At 41.1% G+C, this 20,799-nt stretch overlaps 1 protein-coding gene and 1 long non-coding RNA gene across 6 annotated transcripts in view; one reads left to right on the forward strand and one right to left on the reverse strand.

The window, feature by feature from the left end:
• The window catches only part of RB1 (RB transcriptional corepressor 1), a 197,836-nt gene extending 197,385 nt beyond the window's left edge, over positions 1-451 (reverse strand). For 3 of the 5 annotated variants that reach the window (XM_054719805.1, XM_054719804.1, XM_008145568.3), the window contains exon 1: positions 140-450. In XM_054719805.1, coding sequence (XP_054575780.1) covers positions 140-261 — 122 coding nt within the window. In that variant the 5' untranslated portion in view covers positions 262-450. Of the gene's footprint in view, positions 1-139 lie in introns of all 5 variants that reach the window. The other 2 variants (XM_054719807.1, XM_054719806.1) reach the window with 2 other exon arrangements.
• The window catches only part of LOC129149940 (uncharacterized), a 35,547-nt gene continuing 15,172 nt past the window's right edge, over positions 425-20,799 (forward strand). Inside the window, exons 1-3 of the long non-coding RNA XR_008556731.1 lie at positions 425-921; positions 7,650-7,853; positions 8,778-9,044. This is a non-coding gene — a long non-coding RNA (uncharacterized LOC129149940). The remainder of the gene's footprint in view (positions 922-7,649; positions 7,854-8,777; positions 9,045-20,799) is intronic.

Below are 20,799 nucleotides of genomic sequence, written 5' to 3' on the forward strand. Positions count from 1 at the left end.
GGGACACGGAGGGACCCTCCTCCCGCGGACCGGCCCCCGGCGAAGACGCACCCGCGCCGGGCACCGCGGCGCCAGCCCCGACGCATCCTCCGGGCGCCCTTCCCGCGCGCCGGCCGTGGCGGCGGCTTGGCTCGCTCACCTGGCCAGAGGCAGGTCCTCGGGGCCGCTGTCCGGCTCGGGGTCCTCCTCGGGAGGGGGCGGCGGCGGCGCCGGGGGGGCGGCGGCTGCAGCGGCGGCTCTCCGGGGGGTTTTCGGCGGCATGACGCCCTGCCCGGGCAGGAGCCCGCGAGCGGTGAGCGGTGAGCGGGGCCGGGACGGGCGGACGCGCGCACGCCGGGCACGCCCCGTCCTCTCCCGACTCCCGTTACAAAAATAATATGAATGTCCCCTGAGAAAAACCGACAAGCCCTCCCCCGCCCGGCAACCGAGCGCCGCGTCCAACCGCGGGAAAACGTCACTTCCGCCCGCGGCGTCACGTCCGCGAGGCTCCGGGCCCGCCGGCGTCTGGAGGGAACCCGGGCGCCGGGTGGCGCGCGGGGCGGGGGCGCGAGGTCGGGCGGGCTGGGCACGGGGCCCGGGCCGGCGCCCAGGCGTCTTTCCTGAGGCTGCGGCCGCCGCCCGAACCTGTCTCTCCCCGAAACGCTCCCTTCCAGGCACGGGTGCCGGTAACGGGGGCATGGCACAGTCTGGTGGGTGAGCTTGGGCCCCTGTTCATCTGTGGGCGGATCGTGGGGTGCGGCTCAGGCCCCGCCGGGAATATCAGGCGTTTGCACCCTCCGCGGGCACGCCCCTCTCCTTCTGGGCGGCGCCCGCCGTCTCCACCGCAGCCCTCCCGCCCAGTCCGCTAAGCGGGGTGGCCCAAACGGAAACAAACAGTGCTGGAACACAGAATAGGAGCTGGACCCTGCCAGTCACTAGGAGGTACAAATTGTAGGATCACTAGTTAGGGAAGAGAGGAGGACTGTGGGTAAAGAACAGATTACTGTGTAATACATGTTTTAATGCCTCTGACTTAACCAGAAAACGTCTTAACATGTTTTCTTGGTCTTTATAGTAATAAATTGTCTAGTGGTTTACAGGAGGCACCTAGAAATGTCTAAGGGACATCTTCAAAGGAACAGTGGCAGTCGAATACTAGTAGAATTTTGCCAGGGAGATGTTAACATTTAAGGAGGGCTTACTATTGATAATGGGAAAAAATTAAATGGAATAAGCATTGCTAAGAGAGTCACCTAAAATAGAGGCTATTAGGGAAGTGGGGCCCATCCACATCTTGTGCTTCAGTTCTTAGAGCAGCTATTAAGTTGCTACACTCAGCTCAAGGCCCAGCCATAAATATCCTGTAGCAACAATCACTGCTACATGTGAGCAGGACTGAGGCGGCAGGAGCCTTCAGGCAAGGCATGGCTGCAAACTTCTTGGGTTTATCCCAGTGAGTGGTATGATGGATTACCATTTTCTGTGTAAACCATGACATATGCCAGGATGTACAAAGGGTTGGCAGTCATTGGCCTACTCAACAGCCCAGGTATATTTGTAAGCCAGCTATGTCAGCCAAAGTTCAGAAACCCTCTCTTGGAGGCCAAAAGTTTGTCAAGAGGTAGAGCCCATGACCAGCTCTAACTACAGAGAGAAGATACCATCAAAGTGGTAATCCTATTTAATCCTATTCACCTTGCCCAGGAGTAGTGTAGGCAGGAGCTCAGGGTGAAATTTTGGGTTTTGCTAGATCAAAGATAGTCCACTGAAAGCCTGCTAAAATGAGATACAAGCATGACACAGTTCTTCTCCTTCTTAACTATTATGATGATGTTATCCATGCAATTGCTGCAGCATTGTGACCTAAGATACCTGACTTGAGGATAAAGCAGAAATATCAAGGATGGCACAGTAGGAATATTTAAAAAATGGGTCCTCAGTGACATAACTGAGCCTCTAACTTAACCAGAAAATATCATAACATGACTTTTCTCTAATGAGCTCCTTCAGGATAGAGACAAAAATCATCGTTATAGCCTTAGTACCTGGCACAGTGTTGGGCACACAGTAAATTCTTATTTGTTAAAAGTGGGGAGGGCGGGAGAGCATAGGAAAGTTCTGGGAACTGAAGTAAACTCTCTTCATATATAGGTATGACTTGCTTTATGAAACCCAGTTTGTTAACATCTGGATGTACCACAATTATGATAAGTCAAAGAGAGATTCCTCAATTTACAAAGGGATGTAAATTAATTTAATTGTTCCTTACTACATTTAAATCTTTATGCACAACTCAGGAAAAAATCAAGTCAATCAAAATCCTTATCTTCTGTTGCACTACCAGACAAGTATGAGACATTTTGCAGATTCTTAAAAGAAGCTTCCCCTGATCTTCCCACACCTCCATAGTAGTTTTAAGATTGCCATTAAGTCCAAATGAAGATCTTTCTTAGATTTTCTATCTGGAGATAGAACTTTTCCAGCTTGGGGTGCCTTCAATGACATTACAATATTTCTTTTAGTCTTCCTGTGACCTTTTTTGCACTCATAAGCTACCATACTGTTTCCATGTCTTTACAATCTAGCTTTTTGGCGGGGAAGTCCCCATACGTTCTCTCTCCTTCCTCAGCCTACTAGTGCCTGCCTCTTTTCTACCAGCAACACCACTCCGGCACTCCAGTGAAATCACTTTTTCAAAGGTCACTGATGTCCTAATTGTCAACTCATGGATTCTTTCTTGTCCTCAGCCTATTTAACTTTTCTGGCACTTAACACAGTTGACCACTTCCTCTTTCTTAATACGTACCTCCTCTTCCACAAACCCCTGGTCTCCTTGTTTTCCTCCTCCTTCTGTCACTTCATAAACCCCTCCGCCAGTTCTCCTCCCAGTCTCTTCAGCACAGGCTCCCTACAGCAGCCTTACTCAAAGGGGTCCTTGGGCCAGTGCCAATCTGCACACTGTTTGGGTTTGGTCTACCAGGAGATAAGTACAGAAATTAAGAGTAAATGCTTAGCAGCATTTTTTTAGCAATTTAACATTTCATCAGTATCCAAACTCACGATCATTGGACAGCTCTCATTAAACAGCGTACAGCACAGTACAGGTGTTCTCCAACCTGTGTGGTGAGTTGCAGGTCGTATGGCTATGTCTTTGTCATGTGCACTAGGACCACATTATTTCAAGGTTAATTTGTCAACTATAACCCAAAAGTAAGTTAAAATTTATATGTTTATTTACTTCTGTAATATTATTTTTATAGTCATTTGAATTTTTAATCAAGCCTGTTTTTGAAAAGCCTAGCTACATTAGGGAAGTAAAATTTGTGTCATTTGTTTTTAACCCTAAATTATATATGGCGAAATAAGCCTTAATGTCCCATTTTGTCAAGAAAAGACACACACATGAGTAGCGAGTTAGTAATGATAGTAGTAAACCAAATAATGACCAGAGAAATGATCCCAAGGATTTAAAGACCTAAGTGTTAGTACTAATTTTACTCAGAAGTATATTTGAGTTCATACCTATAACTCATAGTATAGTACTAAAACCACAAACTGACAAATGAAGCAATAAAGCCATCAAACTTGAGTGGCATCTATATACTGTATATATAAAAGCCTAAGTGACCGAATGACCGGTCGACCGGTCACTATGATGTGCACTGACCACCAGAGAGCAGATGCTCAACACAGGAGCTGCCCCCTGGTGGTCAGTGCACTCCCACTCAGCTGACCATCAGGCACCAGACATTGGGCTCAGGGCTGGCAAGCGTAACTGCGTTGGTGCAAGCCTCTCCCCACTCTGCAGCAGCACCTACTGGGCCGCCGCAGGCACAGTGGGGCCAGGATGAGCGGGAGCAGTGTGGTGCCTGGCCCAGACTCAGGCTCCTCCCCAGCTGCCTGCCACTTCACACACTACTATATCCTTTGGGGGATGTCGGGCCGAAACTGGCAGTCCAACATCCCCCGAGGGGTCCTGGATTGCAAGCAGGCGCAGGCCAGGCTGAGGGACCCACCGGTGCACGAATCCATGCACCAGGCCTCTAGTTTACATATAAAATATAGAGAAACCAATTTTGAATTTGATAAAACAGTTTTAATTTTTATTTTCCATGAAAATAAACTACACACATAAGAAATTCATGGGTGTAAAATCCATTTCTCCCATTGAAAGATAATTTAAATGTAGCTATAACTTACTTAATAGGAGAAATTTTGGGACCTGGCTACAGATAAAGAGTTGAAAATGAATTTTAAAAATAAAGCATTGTTTGCTTCATTTTGGATAAAAATTAAAAATGAATATTCTGAGCTTGCTGAAATCACATTCAAATCTTTTCTTCCATTTCTTTAAACATACCTTTGAGAGACTGGTTTCTTCTGCTATGAGTGTTGTTAAATAAAACATAGAAACAGTTTAGATATATATACTACATTATCTTCTGCTAGTAGCATTGTCCCCAATCCAACCTAAATTGGATACTTTAATAAGCAAAAGGCACATTCAATTTGTCATGTTAAAACTTTAAATATTGACAAACTTAAAATACTAAATCTTGTTATATCATTTAATGTGGGAAATCGCTAATTTATTACCAAGCTTTGTTTAGTTGTTATGACTGTGAAATCATAAAAAATTAAGGGTGTATTAGCAATCCTCTATTAATCATCTACATGTGCACTTTCGGTGAACAAAGTGCAGTTTTGTACTTTTTTTTATCCTGTTATCTTTTATTCTAATTGTTTTCTGAAATATAGTTTTATGTCTGTGTAAAATACTAAAAAATATGAGCTTGTATGTGATGTGACTTCATTTGATTTTTCTAGTACTTTTTAAGTTTTTATTTTCCAAAAGTATTAGTTCATGAAAAATCAGAAAGTAAAAAGTTTCTTTAAAGATAGTGTGAGGCAGCAGTAGCCTAGAAGATCCTCAACTTTCTTCTTGCTCTATTTAAATTACCTCCCATATGAATATGCTCTTAGGTTCTTTCAGGGTTTCAGAAACCCGCTCAGTTTACCTGGATTATTCGGGGTTAATGCTTAGTTTAAGGGGGGAACGTGAAAAAGACAACAAAAAGAGTCCCTTCTGCTACACCTGGGCTCCCCTCCTTCCTGCCCCTGTGAATGGTGTTTTTGTTCATCTCTTCATGCTGTTCTTCTGCCGCAGTGACCTTCTCTCCATGCCACCAATTCACACTCTTCTGGAGAGAGAATGATTGATTCCCCCACTAAACTGCAATTACATTAGCAGCACAAGGTAACAACTTGCAGGGCCCAGTGCAAAATGAAAATGCAGAACTCCTTTTTCAAAAATTATTGAGATATTTCAAGATGGTGACATCAGGACATTAACTCAAGCATAAAACCCTTCTAAATGTATTGCTCACATGCCCTAAAGCCGACCCTGTCCATGAGGATAGATCTATATCTGTTCTGCTAATTATGGTATCTCCATCCCTAGCATGTGCCCATGGCACTGAGCAATCAGTTAGACTTGATACCGAGGGATAGCTAGTTTTGGTATTACACTGTTCTTCTCCTTCCCTGTCCACTCCCATTTGTCTTAACTCCTGTTTCTCTCACATTGCACTCGAGCTGTATTTTCTAGAGAACCCAAGTTAAAAGACGGTACCAGGAATGTCCTGCAGACAGGATGGGATATTGGAGTTGATAGCTCAGGGTGATAAAGACCCCTGGCATAATAAGTTATGTAGTAACTGAGGCCACACAGCATATCATAATTGCTAAGGCTTCACAACTGTGTCCACTGGGATGCAGTGCAGGTAGAAGGTGGGGCATTGGAAAGTGTGGTGGCTATACTGCTTGAACAATATGGGGACAATCATTTTAAGGATTGTGGATGGGATGGATTCTGTTGATGGAAGTGTATGCCTTGCAAGAGAAAATGATACCTCAGACAGCCAACTGTCACTTTAAAGCACACTAAGAATGTCAGAGGGCCTCTGTTGGCAGGTTTGTTTTTTTAACAAGGCTATGATTTCCTGTAGAAATTTGCCATTGCTGTGACATCCAAGCACATGATCAGAAGACTCATCTCCTTGAACAGTATAGATAGGTCATACCCTGGACTGCTCTAAAACAGATTGAAAAACTGGTCCTTCACCACAGATAGCTTGACAAGCATTAATCTAGAGTACTTACCCCTTCGTACTCACCAGGACAGAAGACAGAAGAGTTAAAATAGCCCTGAGGCTAGAAAGTAAATGTGTACTCCTATCCTTTTTAATTTTAATTTCTGAATTTATCTTGCCACGAACCAGGAGCCAAGAGTTAACCAATACCAGTCTATAGACTGTACTTCAAGTAACACCATCTAAATGGCCTAGTAAAGCAAATGCATGTCAAAGAATGGAGGATAGAATCCTATATAATAGAAGGGTAATATGCAAATCGACCGAACTGTGGAACAAATGGTCGCTATGACGCGCAGTGACCACCAGGGGGCAGATGGTCAATGCAGGAGCTGCCCCCTGGTGGTCAGTGTGCTCCTATAGGGGGAGCGCCGCTCAGCCAGAAGTCGGGCTGAGGGCTGGCCAGCACAGCGGCAGTGGCAGGAGCCTCTCCCACCTTCGAGGCAGCGCTAAGGATGTCCGACTGATGGCTCCTCCTCCAGAGGGAGTGGGCCTAAGCCATCAGTCGGACATTCTTCGAGGGCTCCCAGCAAGAAAGGGCGCAGGCTGGGCTGAGGGACCCCCCTCCAGTGCACGAATGTCGTGCACCTGGGCCTCTAGTCTAAAATAATCCATGGGCTTGCCACATCGATGAAGTGTTTAGGATCCCAATATTCTGGGAATGCTAGGACTATCACTGATGTAAAGAACAAGCAGTTGCACCCCTCACTTCTGCCAGTAACAGAGAGACTCATCACATAGTGGTGGACCTTTTTGGATTTTGAGGGCAGTATATATTGTCTTTGGGAATATAAATTAAACTCATTTTCCAGGTGACTTAAAAGCTTTTATTTGCAAGTGGGTGCCAAAATAAGAGACATCTCAAAATCAGGTCCAGGCTTCAGCACAAGGTGCCCTACTACTTGAGCAGTATAATCCACCAAATCCAATGGTATGAGATGTATTTGTGGTGGATAAGCAATCTATAGAGTCTCTGGTAAGTCCCAGTAAGAAGTATACTCTGAGGTTTTGGAGCAACACAATGCCTTCTGCAATAGTGAATTATCTCTATTTGAAAAATCACGGGCCCAAGTGGAACTGAGTGCCTGATTATGGAGACCATAAGGTGCCTAAACAATAGGAGTAGCCCATCATGAGTTGATTATTATCCACTGAGTTATAAGTTATTGCCACTGGCAGGCACAGCATCTATCTATTGTACAATGGATATGGTACATTCAGGATCAGGCCCATGCAGGGACCAACAAGGCATGAGTAAGCTAAATGAACAAATGATCCAAACTCATTTCACCAACTCTCTTGCACTGATACCTCTCCCTGAATTCAGTCCTTTGGCCAAAGGAGGTTCTCTAGGACCAACGGATGGAGGAGGAAAAACCTCTGACCTAGTTTACATATGGGTTGGTAAAAAATATAGGTACTATTAAAAATGCATTGCTGATGCCCCAAATTACAGTGATGATGGAAATCCTCCCTTGAGCAGATTTGTGAGCAGTAACTTGCTTGTTTACTTCTTAGGAAGAATAAGTGGCTTGAGATATGAATATACATGAACTTCTTGGCTTGGTCAGGACCTGGAGGAAAAAAGATTGGAGTATTGGGGATACTGAAAACAGAAGATGAGTGGATCTATGGGAGTGAGAATAAAGCATTTCTATCTTTGTGTCTCATGTTAATTCCCACCAAAGAGCATCAATCACAGAGAAGATTCGCTGGCAGCAGGTGAATGAAATAACTTGTCTTGTGGTGTTAGCTAGCACAAAGTTCCCAGGAATAGAGAAGTCATGGTGGCAGTGATGAAAGTCTTACAAGGGCCCAAAAATATGGACTCCTTCTCACCAATTCTGATCTATCCACATTGATGTTTACTGCTGTTGCTTAATTCCCAACTTGCCATTTGAGAGACCAAAGTATGGCATTACTCTTGGAAAAGACCAATCAGCCACTTGCTGGCAGATTGATCACACTGCGTTCCTTATACAATGGAGAGGCAGCGATTCATGCTCATCAGAACTGGTACCTAATCTGGTCATGAGTTTGCCTTTCTTGCCCTCAGTGCCTCTGCCAGAACCACTATTCAAGAATTTATAGAAGCCTGGTCTATTGACATGGTTCCTCAGACCAAAGGATTCATTTTATGACAAAAGAGGAGAAACAATGAATACATGACCAAAGGCCACTGTGGTCTTGTGTTACTCGTCTGTATTAGTTAGATCTTGTTGCATAACAAAATGCTCTAGACTTAGTGCACAGTTGGGCACTGTCCTTCAAGATACAGTATATGCACTGAACCAACAGCTAATATGTGATACTATGACTAAGATATAAGGGTGCAAGGAATAAAGAGTGGAGGTAGGATTAGCCCCTTGTAGTGGGTGAATGTTGGTACTTTGCTTAAATCTCCTTTTCCTACTGGCACACTCATCCCCCAACTGCTGTGAATGTTGACTGAGAATTGTCCTCAGCCAAACAGGAGCTGCCTCATCTATGAGTTCTACCCTCATTCCTGACCCCACCCCCTCACTGCTGACAGATCTTGGCCCGTAATTGACTGACAGAAGGATATTAAAGGGTTAAGGCAAGAAAGAGGAAGATTGTTAATTATGATCTTGGTACCTTGTTTTATTAACCTTTGTGCCTTTTCAGAGATTGTGGCTGGACACCATCTTGAACAGGACTATGACAAAATGGACTTGTTCCTTCCTCCTTAGGGAAGAAGTGAAGGAATGATCACACAAAACTAGATGTCCCTATTGTATGTATGCAGTATTGGGGTGAATCTAATGGAAAGGCAAGAGTGAAAATTAATGGTGCAAGAAATGGATTTTATCGAACACTGCTTATGTACTCAGATGCTCTTGGCCTCACTGGAAAATCTTATACGCCCAGTCGTCTTATACGCCGGAAAATACGGTAAGTATAAACATGTATGCTCCTAACAACAGAGCCCCAAAATGCATGAAATAAAAACTGACATAATTAAAGTGACAAATAATCAACTCACTAATAATAGTTGGGACTTCAATACCCCAATTTCAAGGTGGATAGAACAATTAGATAAAAGATCAGCATGAAAATAAATGAAGAAATCTATAAATCAAGTAGTTTTAACAGACATCTATAAAACACTTCATGCAACAACAGAATGCATATTCTTCTCAAGTACACCTGGAACATTCTCTAGAACAGACCATATGCTAGCCCATAACACAAGCACAATAAATTTAGAATGATTGAAATAATACAAAGTATGTTCTCTAATCAGTCTGGAATGAAAATAGAAATCTATATAGAAAGAAATTTGGGGTATTAAAATATATAGAAAATTTAGATGACCAGTCAAAGAAGAAATAATAAGAAAAATTAGGAAATACTTTGAAATGAATGAAAATAAAAATACAACATACCAAAATTTGTGGGATGCAGCAAAAGCTGTGACTAGAGGGAAATTTATAGCTATAAATATCTATATAAGGGAAGAAAGATCTCAAGTCTAAACCTAAAATTCCACCTTAATACATTGTAAAAAGAGAGCCAACTAAACCTAAAGCAAGCATTAGCCCTAAAGAAAATGAGTATCAAAACCATATGAGATATCACCAGGATAGATGTAATAAAGAAGTCAAGTAATAACAAGTGTAGGGAGAATGTGGAGAAATTGGAATCCACATATAATGCTGGTGGGAAAACAGTCTGGCAGTTCCTCCAAAGTTAAACATAGAATTAGTTGCCCTATGGCTTAGCAATTCCACTCCTAGGTATATACCCAAGGGAAATGTAAACATATGTTCATGCAAAAACTTGTATACAAATATTCATAGTAGCATCTATACTAATAAAAGGGTAATATGCAAATTGGTCAGGACGCTCTCACAGTAACGACCAAACAGCAGGCTGCGTGGGGCGACAAGTCCAGCAGGGGGGTTAGTGAGGAATGACCAAATGACTGAACAGCAGGCTGTGTGGGGCGACCAGGCCGGCAAGGGGGGCAGTGAGGGGTGACCAGGCCAGTGGGGGGGCGGCATTTGGAGGCTACCAGGCCAGCAGGTGGGGCAGTTGGGGGCGACCAGGCCGGTACAGGGGGGCAGTGAGGGGTGACCAGGCTGGCGAGGGCGGCAATTGGGGGTGACTAGGCCAGCAGGGGGGCAGTTGTGGGCAACCAGGCTGGCAGAGGGGGGCAGTTGGGGATGACCAGGCAAGCAGGGTGGGGGGGGCAGATGCAGGCAACCAGGCTGGCAGGGGAGGAGTGAGGGGCAACCAGGCCAGCGAGGGGGGGGGCAATTGGGGGTGACCAGGCTAGCAGAGAGACAGTTAGGGGCAACCAGGTCAGTGGGGGGGGGGGCAGTTAGGGGCGATCAGGCTGGCAGAGGGGCAGTTATGGGCCAGCAGTCCTGGATTGTGAGAGGGATGTCCAACTGCCAGTTTAGGCCCAGTACCTGGCAGTCAGATATCCCCCGAGGGGTCCCAGTTTGGAAAGGGTGCAGGCTGGGCTGAGGGGACCCCCCTCCCATGCACAAATTTCACGCACCGGGTCTCTAGTTATTCATAATAGGCAAAAATAAAAACAACCCAATGTCCATCAACTGATGAATGAATAAAGTGTGGTATAACCATAGTATGGAATATAATTTGGTGATAATAAATGAAGTGCTAATACATGCTACAACATTATGCTAAGTGAAAAATGTCAGACAAACATTACATATTATATGATTCAATTTATGTAAAATATCCAGATTAGGCAAATCTACAGAGATAGAAAGTAGATTAGCATTTGCCTAGTGTTGAAAGAGCAGTTTCGGGAAAATGGGGACTGACTGCTAATGTGTAAAGGGTTCCTTTTTGGGTAATAAAACTGTTCTAAAATTGTGGCAATGGTTGCACAACTCAGAATGTGCTAAAAACCATTAAATTTTACACTTGAAATGTATGAATTGTATGATATATGAATTATATCTTAACAAAGCTATTACATCAAAGTTAGATAAGCCTGGCAATTTAACTGTACATTCCAAGTAAGATATACTTTAGACAAGGGAACTAAGAAAATATTTTGTTCACTGTTTCCAATAACCATTGTCTTTTTTGTTGTACCAATAATCATTGTTGATGGTAAAGTTGCTATTTGTTATGTTGAAGCTTGTGTGTGCACTGCGAGAATAAAATAAAGTATGAGAAAAGATATTACAGATGTAAAATCAATTAAGTAAAATTCCTGTACTGGCAGTATCAGGATGCATATATATACACGTAGATGATTAGTCCACTGAAAAGGTCTAAAATAATGGCCAACACAGTAACAATGACCACCTCTTATAACCCAAGTTTGTCAAATCTAGATATCATTTCTTAGTAAATGGAATCAGGGCTCCTCAGAAACTGCCAAATCCTGGTAAGTAGAAAAAAATGTTAAAAACAAGCCTGGAACAGTTTGTCATTCCAGAAAGCAAGAAGGCTATCAAAGATTAACACGATTATTTCAAAAGGATTCAAGTTAAATTGGAGAAGCTCCCATTGAAAAAGATGGGACAACACAAACACAAATAAAATTAACAACTAAGATGAATTCAAGTACACTAAACATTTTTTCATAATAAATTCATGATGTGTTTTAAAATAAAAAGAAACTGCATTTGTCATTATGTACTAGGGAAACAACACATTTTGAAAATGGTTAAAGTAAAGAATCAAGTATTTATCCTTTTTCTCTTTTTTTTTAATCTTTATTGTTGAAAGTATTACATATGTCAACCTTTTTCCCCAATGAACACTTCTAGCCCACCCATATCACTTGCCCCACAGCTATACCACCCTATTGTCTGTGTCCATGGGTTATGCATATAGGCATATAAGCTCTTTGGTTGATCTCGTCCAACCACCTACCCACCTTCCCTCTGAGGTTGGACAGTCTGTTCAATGCTTCTGTCTCTGGATCTATTTTGTTCATCAGTTAATTTTGTTCATTAGATTCCACATATGAGTGAGATCATGTGATACTTGTCTTTCTTTAACTGACTTATTTCACTTAGCATAATACTCTCCAGGTCTCTCCATGCTGTCTCAAAGGTAAGAGATCCTTCTTTTTTTATTGCTGCATAGTGTTCCATGATGTAAATGTATCACAATGGGATCAGACCCCCCAGAACAGTTCTCACACTACCTGGATCACTAAAGACCATCTACATACACACACACACACACACACACACACACACACACACACACACACACACACCAAAACGTCCATAGCTCTGAACCTTCTCATTAATCAAATAAGTTTGATATAACAGAGTATTAGACACTTTCACTCTTGCTAATGCTTTGATTTTGTGTACCTCAAAGCCAAACAGATAATTCTAGATCTCAAAAATGAACTATTTCTGGGACTTGTTGCAACACATTCTCATACTTAAAGGGGTTTAGGCCTATCTTTCCCTCACAGGCACTTGGGCTGTTTCTAGATCTTGACTATTGTAAATTGTGCTGCTATGAACATAGGGGTGCATAATTCTTTCTGATTGGTGTTTTGGGTTTCTTAGGATATATTCCTAGAAGTGGGATCACTGGGTCAAATGGCAGTTCCATATTTAATTTTTTGAGGAAACGCTATACTGTTTTCCATAATGGCTGCACCAGTCTGCATTCCCACCAGCAGTGTACTAGGGTTCCCTTTTCTCCGCTTTCTCACCAGCACTTGTCATTTGTTGATTTGTTGATGGTAGCCATTCTGACAGGTGTGAAGTGATATCTCATTGTCATTTGAATTTGCATCTCTCTGATGAACAGTGACTTTGAGCATTTTTTCATATGTCTCTTGGCCATATGTATGTGCATTCTGGAGAAGTGTCTATTCAGGTCCTCTGCCCATTTTTTAATTGGATTTTTTGTCTTCCTTTTGTTAAGTTGTATGAATTCCTTATATATTTTGGATATTAACCCTTTATCATATGTATCACTGCCAAATATATTCTCCCATATACTGGGATCCCTTTTCATTTTGTTGATGGTTTCTTTTGCTGTGCAGAAACTTTTTATTTTTTATGTAGTCCCATTTCCCCTTAATTTCTCTTGCCCTAAGAGATGTATTCATAAGCATATTACTGTGAGAGATGTCTGAGTTTTTTCTGCCTATGATTCTCTCTAGGATTTTTATGGTTTCATGACTAACATTTAAGTCTTTCATCCATTTTGAGTTTATTTTTGTGTATAGTGTAAGTTGGTGGTCTAGTTTCATTTTTTTTGCATGTATCTGTCCAATTTTCCTACACCATTTATTGAAGAGACTGTCTTTATGCCGTTGTATGCTTTTGCCTCCTTTGTCAAATATTGAGTGTTATGGCTTGGGTCAATTTCTGGGGCTCCTGCTCTGTTCCATTGATCTATATATGCCTATTGTGCCAATAGCAGGCTGTATTGATTACAGCAACTTTGTAGTATAACTTGATATCTGGTATTGTGATCCCTCTAACTTTGTTCTGCTTTCTCAAGATTGCTGTGGATATTCGGGATCCTTTTTGGTTCCATATAAGTTTTTGGAGTATTTGTTCTAGATCTGTGAAATATACTGTTGGTATTTTAATAGGATTGCATTGAATCTATAGATTACTTTGGGTAATATGGACATTTTAATGATGTTAATTCTACCAATCAATCCATGAACACCGTATATTCCTCCACTTGTTTATATCTTCTTCTATCTCTCTCTCTCTCTTTTTTTTAACTTGCTGTAGTTTTCTGAGTGCAAGTCTTTTACCTCTTGGCTAAGTTTATTCCTTAAGTATGTTAATTTTTTACTGCAATGGTAAATAAGATTGTTTGTTTAGTTGCTCTTTCTGAAAATTCATTATTAGTGTACAAAAATGCCACCAATTTATGAGTATTAATTTTGTATCCTGCTACATTGCTGAATTCATTTATTCAATCTAGTAGTTTTTTGGTGGAGTCTTTAGGGTTTTCTATGTACAATGTCATTTCATCTGCAAATGATGAAAATTTTGCTTCCTCCTTTTCAATTTGATGCCTTTTATGTTTTCTTCTTGTCTGATCACTATGGCTAGGACTTTCAGTACTATGTTGAATAAGAGTGGTGAAAGCAGGCCTCCCTCTCTTGTTCCCATTCTTAGGGGAAATGGTTTTAGTTTTTGCCCATTGAGTATTATGTTGGCTGTACGTTTGTCATATATAGCCTTTATTGTGTTGAGGTATGATCCCTCTATTCCCACTTTGCTGATAGTTTTTATTTAAAAAAAATGGGTGTTGGACTTTGTCAAATGCTTTTTCTGTGTCTATTGATATGATCATGTGGGGGTTTTTTTGTCTTTCAAATTTTTTATGTGATGTATCATATCATGTTTTATCTTTTTTCAAAGAACCAGTTCTTGGTTTCATTGATCTTTTGCATTGCTTTTTTAGTCTCCATGACATTTATTTTTGCTCTAATCTTTATTATTTCCTTCCTTCTACTTACTCTGGGCCTTTCTTGTTGTTTTCTTTTTAGTTCTTTAAGATGCAGGGTTAAATAGTTTATTATTAATTTTTCTTGTTTTTTTGATGTAGGCATGTAGTGCTATGAACTTCCCTCTCAGGACTGCTTTTTCTGTATCCCAGAAGTTTGGGGTTGTGTATTCATTTTCATTTATTTCCAAGAATTTTTTTATTTCTTTCTTGATCTTATTTGTAACCCATTCATTATTTAATAACATGCTATTAACGTCCATGTGCTGGAAAGTTTTTGAGTGTTTTTACTGTAGTTGATTTCTAATTTCATTCCATTGTGATCTGAGAAGGTACTTGATATGATTTCAATCTTCTTGAACTTGTAGATAATTGTTTTGTGCCCTAACATATGGTCTATCTTTGTGAATGACCATGTGCACTTGAGAAGAATGTATATTCTGCAGCTTTGGGTTGAAATGTTCTATAAATGTCAATTAGATTCATTGGATTCAATGTGCCATTTAGAAAAACTGTTTCCTTGTTAATTTTTTGTCTTGACGATCTATCCAGTGAAGTCATCAGGGTGTTGAAGTCCCCTCCTATGACTATATTGCTATCCATCTCTCCTTTAAAGTCCTCTAGAAATTTCTTTATATATTTAGGTGTTCCTATATTGGGTGTATATATGTTTACCAGGGTTGTTGGATCGATCCCTTTAGTATTATTAGTGACCTTCATTGTCTCTTTTTATGGCCTTCATTTTAAAGTCTATTTTGTCAGATATGAGTATTGCTACCCCAGTTTTTGTTTGTTTCCATTTGCATGAAAAAAATTTTCCAGCCCTTAACTATCATCTGTGTGAGTCTTTTATTCTAAGGTGTGTCTCTTGTAGACAGCATACAGTATGTATATATATATACTGTATGCTGTCTACAAGAGACACACCTTAGAATAAAAGACTCACACATGGCCTCTAATTCATGCACCAGGCCTCTAATATATATATTAGAGGCCTGGTGCATGAATTCATGCATGGGTGGGGTCCGGCCAGCCTGGCCAGGGGGGGGGAACATGAGCAGTTGGCCTGCCTGTCTGCTGGTCGAACTCCTGGTCAAGGGGATAATTTGCATATTAGCTTTATATTATATAGGATATACACTGAGTGGCCAGATTATCATGTGTTCAGAGATCATAATAATCTGGCCACTCAGTGTATATTTGTGTTATGTTTTCATGTCTATGTCTTTTGATTGAGCATTTAACCCATTTACACTTAAGATTATTATTGATAGGTACTTATTTATTGCCATTTTTATTCTTTATGCCTATGTTTCTCTCTCTCTCTCTGTATTTCTTCCTCTCATAGCAGTCCCTTTAGCATTGCTTGCAGTGCTGGTTTGGTGGTAATAAAGTCCATTAGCCTGTTTTGGTCTGAGAAACAATTTATTTCACAATCTATTTTGAATCTTAGCCTTGCTGCATATAGTAATCTTCATTTCAGGTCTTTGCTTTTCATTACCTTGAATACTTCATGCCATTCTCTTCTGGCCTTTAGAATTTCTGATGAGAAATCAGCTGACAGCCTTATGGGAGCTCCCTTGTCGGTAACAAGTTGCTTTTCTCTTGCTGCCTTAAAGGTTCTCTCTTTGTCTTTAATTTTTGGCATTTTAATTATGATGTGTCTGGGTGTGGGCCTGTTTGGGTTCTTCTTGCTTGGGACTCTCTGTGCCTCCTGAACTTGTATAACTTTTTCCTTCACCAGGTTAAGGAAGTTTTCTGCCATTATTTTTTCAAATGGGTTCTCTATCCCTTGTTCACTTTACCCTTATAGCACTCCTATGATGTGAATATTATTATGTTTCATGTTATCCCACAGCTCCCTAAAGCTGTTCTCGTGTGTGTGTGTGTGTGTGTGTGTGTGTTTGTGTGTGTGTGTGTGTGTGTGTTTTAGTATATTTTTTATTGATTTCAGAGAGGAAGGGAGAGGGAGATAGAAACATCAATGATGAGAGAGAATCATTGATCTGCTACCTCCTGCACACACCCTACTGGGGATTGAGCCCACAACCCAGGTCTGTGTTGTTGACTGGAATCTAACCTAGGAACCTTCAGTCCACAAGCCAATGCTCTATTCACTGAGCCAAACCAGTGAGGGCTGTCCTCCTGTTTTTCTTTTTTTGTTTTTCTTTTTGGTTCTTTGATAAGTGATTTTTTTTCTACCCTCTCTTCTAGTTAACTGATCTGGTCCCTGGCTTCCCCTAATCTGCTGTATATTCCTTCCAATGTCTTCTTTATTAGTGCTATATCATTCTTCATTTCCAACTGGTCTTTCTTCATAGTTTTTATATCTTTTCTCATGCTTTTGAGCATCCTTACCATCATTATTCTGAACTTCATAGCTGATAAATTTCTTATCTCCATTTCATTAGGTCTTCTTCTGGAAGATTATATTGTTCTTTTTTCTGTGTTGTTGTTTTGTTTTTTTTTGTCTCCCCATGTTTTCTGCCTGTTTGGAGTATGTCTAAGTATTAGGTAGATCTGCTATGCCTTTCAACTTCTGGTGCAGGACAATGTCAGAGGATATTTGTAACTTAGTACCCTCTTTGGAGCTATAAGCAATCCACAGCTTGTGGCTTCCTCTACTGGGGCTGGGTACCTTTTGAAAGGACCAAAATGTGCACCAAGGTTTGCTTTTCCGAGCCCCGGACCCAGAAGGGGATCAAGCAAAGACTCAAAGCCTCCAGAAATCCACCTCTGTCTGCAGTCTGATTGTTATTCAGTCTTGATTAGCCTCAGGCTATTGACTGCAGAGTGGGGTGAGAGGTTTTACAACAGGGTGGGGCAATTGCTTCCCCTCCAAGCAAAAGCTGCCTGGATGGTAAAGGTCTCCCAGAGAAAGATGGCCTCTTCAATATGAGGAGATGACTCAGCACAGGAAACTGGCTTTCTTCTGAGTTCTAACCCAATAGTTCCTAACCCTGGATTCTGCTTACACAGCTCTCCTCCACTCTGCCATTCCTCTGCCAGATCCCACAGTGAGTGGCTGCGCACGAAATTTTGTGTGTTGGCCCTTTAAGAGGGTGACTGCATTTCCTGTTGTCTCTCCCTGGCTGACAGCAACCCTGCTGCTTTTCACAGCCAGATGTTATGTGAGCACTCCTCTCAGTTCTGCTGCTCTGGGCTGGTGGGCCCAGCTTTGGGTTTAGCACCTCAAGAGTTCTCAGTGGGAATTCCCCTCAGCTGAGATATCCCTCTGGAACTTCAGCTGCTGTCTGTGGAAGCCCAGCCAAACCTTTCATGGCTCCACACTTCCTACCATTCTCTCTGCAGTCTCCACTTTTTGTCCTTTTTTATCAGAGTTCTCTCCAGCTAGGTGATTATTCAGGATGGTTTTTCTGTTTTTCAGTTGTAATTCCACTTTGGTCCTGGGACAGTATTAGAGTAGCTTCCACTTACTCTGCTGCCATTTTGGAATTCTCTAGTCTATTTTTCATATATAAACACTAAGTTAGGTAATTAATTAGCTGCTAATGATAAGCTTTCCTATACAGAATTTTTCTAATAAATAAGTGATGAGAGAATGAAAAATTAGAATATCACATTTTTGTAATCCTTGTGAATGAAAAAATCGACTCAAGTAATTATTGTTCAGTGGTGGTTAACATTGTGACAACAACAGAAAGAAAAAAAAACTCAGCTATTATGTGCTTCTTGATGTGCCTATATAACCTATGAAATATTGAGCCAGAATCTAATCATGCCTTTAGAGCTAGCTACCAGTTTACAGGAAATTCAGGGAAGAGAAATGGGGAACTGTTGAATGAAAACAACAGCCTACATCAACAAAACTCATTTGCAAGACAAACAACCCATTTTTTTTGAACAAGAAAAAAATTTGCAAGGAAAAATTAGAAGGGAGGAGAGAGACAAAGCAGAAAGGAAGGAATCTATAGATTAAAAGAGATTTAAAGCTAACCTTGCAAAGATTAACATTATCAATTGTTGGTGAGGATGTGAAGCACTGAGACCTCTCATACACAGTTGGTGGGAGTCAAAATCAAAGGAATAACTTTTCAATCATCTAGTAAAGTTGAAGGAACATATCCCATGACCCAGGGATTCTAATCCAAAGTATTTACCCTATTTAAATCTTTGTACATGAGTACCAGGAGACATGGAAGCATATGCTCAGAGCAGATGTATTCCACAAATGAAAATTCCCAAATTAATAACAATTAAATTCCACAATTAAGTGAATTTGTAAAAACCTGCTGATTACTCATACAATAAAACACTATGCAATAGTACAACAAATTAACTACAGCTCTGTGTAACATGAATGCCACTCGAAAACATTGTTGGTAAAAGTAGCCAGACATCAAAAACACAATGTATGGATTCATTTCTATAAATTTCAGTAACAGATAAAATCAAGCAATGGTGTCCATGGATGTGTATTTATGTAGAGAAATTTTAAAGAAAAGCAAAAAGTGAATTACCATAAAAGCAGAGGCAGAATTACCTTTGAAAAGGAGAACTGCAGTTGAGAAGAGTTATGCAGGGGGCTCCAGAAGCTAGCAATGTTTTATTTCTTGACCTGATATGGCTTTACTTTATATAAAAAAAAATTAAACTGTTCATTATGTTTAATATACTTTTCTATATGTGTTGTAGTTTGCAATAAAGAGTATTAAAATGTCAAAAACTGTCTGCAGAAAAAAAAATCTAACCTTAAAAAAAAAGACAGATTTCAGAGTCATACTTTACACGCTATATGAAAATTAACTAAAAGTTGATAAAAGACCTAAACTTAAGAGCTAAAACTATAAAACTCTTAAAAGAAAAGATAGGAAAAATGCTTCATGACATTAGATTTGGCAATGATATCTTGAATATGACACCAAAAGTACAGGCAACAAAAGTAAAAATAGGTGAATTGAACTACATCAAAATTTAAAACGTCTGTATATCAAAAGACACAATGAACAGAGCCAAAAGATAACCCATGAAATGGGAGAAAATATTTGAAAATCACATATATGACAAAGGGTTAATATTCATAATATACTAGAGGCCCTGTGCACAAAATTCGTGCACAGGGTGGGGGTGTCCGTCAGCCTGGCCTGCACCCTCTCCAATCTGAGACCCCTCGGGGGATGTATGACGGCCGGTTTAGGCCCAAACCAACAGTCGGACATCCCTCTCACAATCCGGGACCACTGGCTCCTAACCACTTGCCTGCCTGCCTGCCTGATTGCCCCTAACCGCTTCTGCCTGCCAGCCTAATTGCCCTCTAACTGCTCCCTTGTTGGCCCGATCACCCCCAACTGCCCTCCCCTGCCGGCCCGATCGCCCCCAATTGCCCTCCCCTGCCACGACCCACCTCCTCCTCCAGGACCCGCCTCTTCCACATGAGGCAGTGGAGATGCCAGGACCAGCCTCCTCTGCACCACACGGAGCCATGGGACTCCCAGGCCTCACTGCGTGGAGTGGCCGCCGGGCCCTGCCTCTGCTGTACACATGGCCATCTTGTGGCAGCCATCTTGTCGCGGCCATCTTGTGATGACACTGTGTGCGAAGGTGCAAGGACCACCTAGGCTTTTATTAGTATAGATAAGGAACTAAAAATTAAGAACAATAAACAAATGACCTGATTTATTTTTTTTAAAGGGCAAAGGACTTCAATAGAAATTTCTCCAAAGGAAATATATAAATGGAGAACAAGCACATGAAAAGATGCTCATCATTAGCCATTAGAGAAATGCACATCAAAACCACAATGAGATACCACCCCTACACCTTTTAGGATGATTACTATTAAGAAACAAAACAAAATAAAAACTAGAAAATAAGTGTTTACAAAGATGTGGGAATATTGGAACCCTTTATGCACTGTTGGTGGGAATGTGAAATAATGTAGCCGTTAAGAAAACGAGTATGGTGATTCTTTTTTTTTTTTTTTTTTTTTTTTTTTTTTTTTGAGTAATGGCAGTAGGCAGTATGGTGATTCTTAAAAAGAAAAAACAAACCCCCACAAGAACTGAATTACCATATGATCTAGTAATTCCACATCTGGGTATATATCCAAAATAATTGAAAGCAAGGTCTCAAAAAGATATTTGTACCCTCATGTTAAGAGAAGGAGTATGCACAATAGCCAAGAGGGGGAAGCAACCCAAGTATACATCAATAGATAAAGAAAATGTGGTATAAATATACAATAGAATATTAT

The sequence above is a fragment of the Eptesicus fuscus genome, chromosome 8, assembly GCF_027574615.1.
Source record: "Eptesicus fuscus isolate TK198812 chromosome 8, DD_ASM_mEF_20220401, whole genome shotgun sequence".
Lineage (NCBI taxonomy): Eukaryota > Metazoa > Chordata > Mammalia > Chiroptera > Vespertilionidae > Eptesicus > Eptesicus fuscus.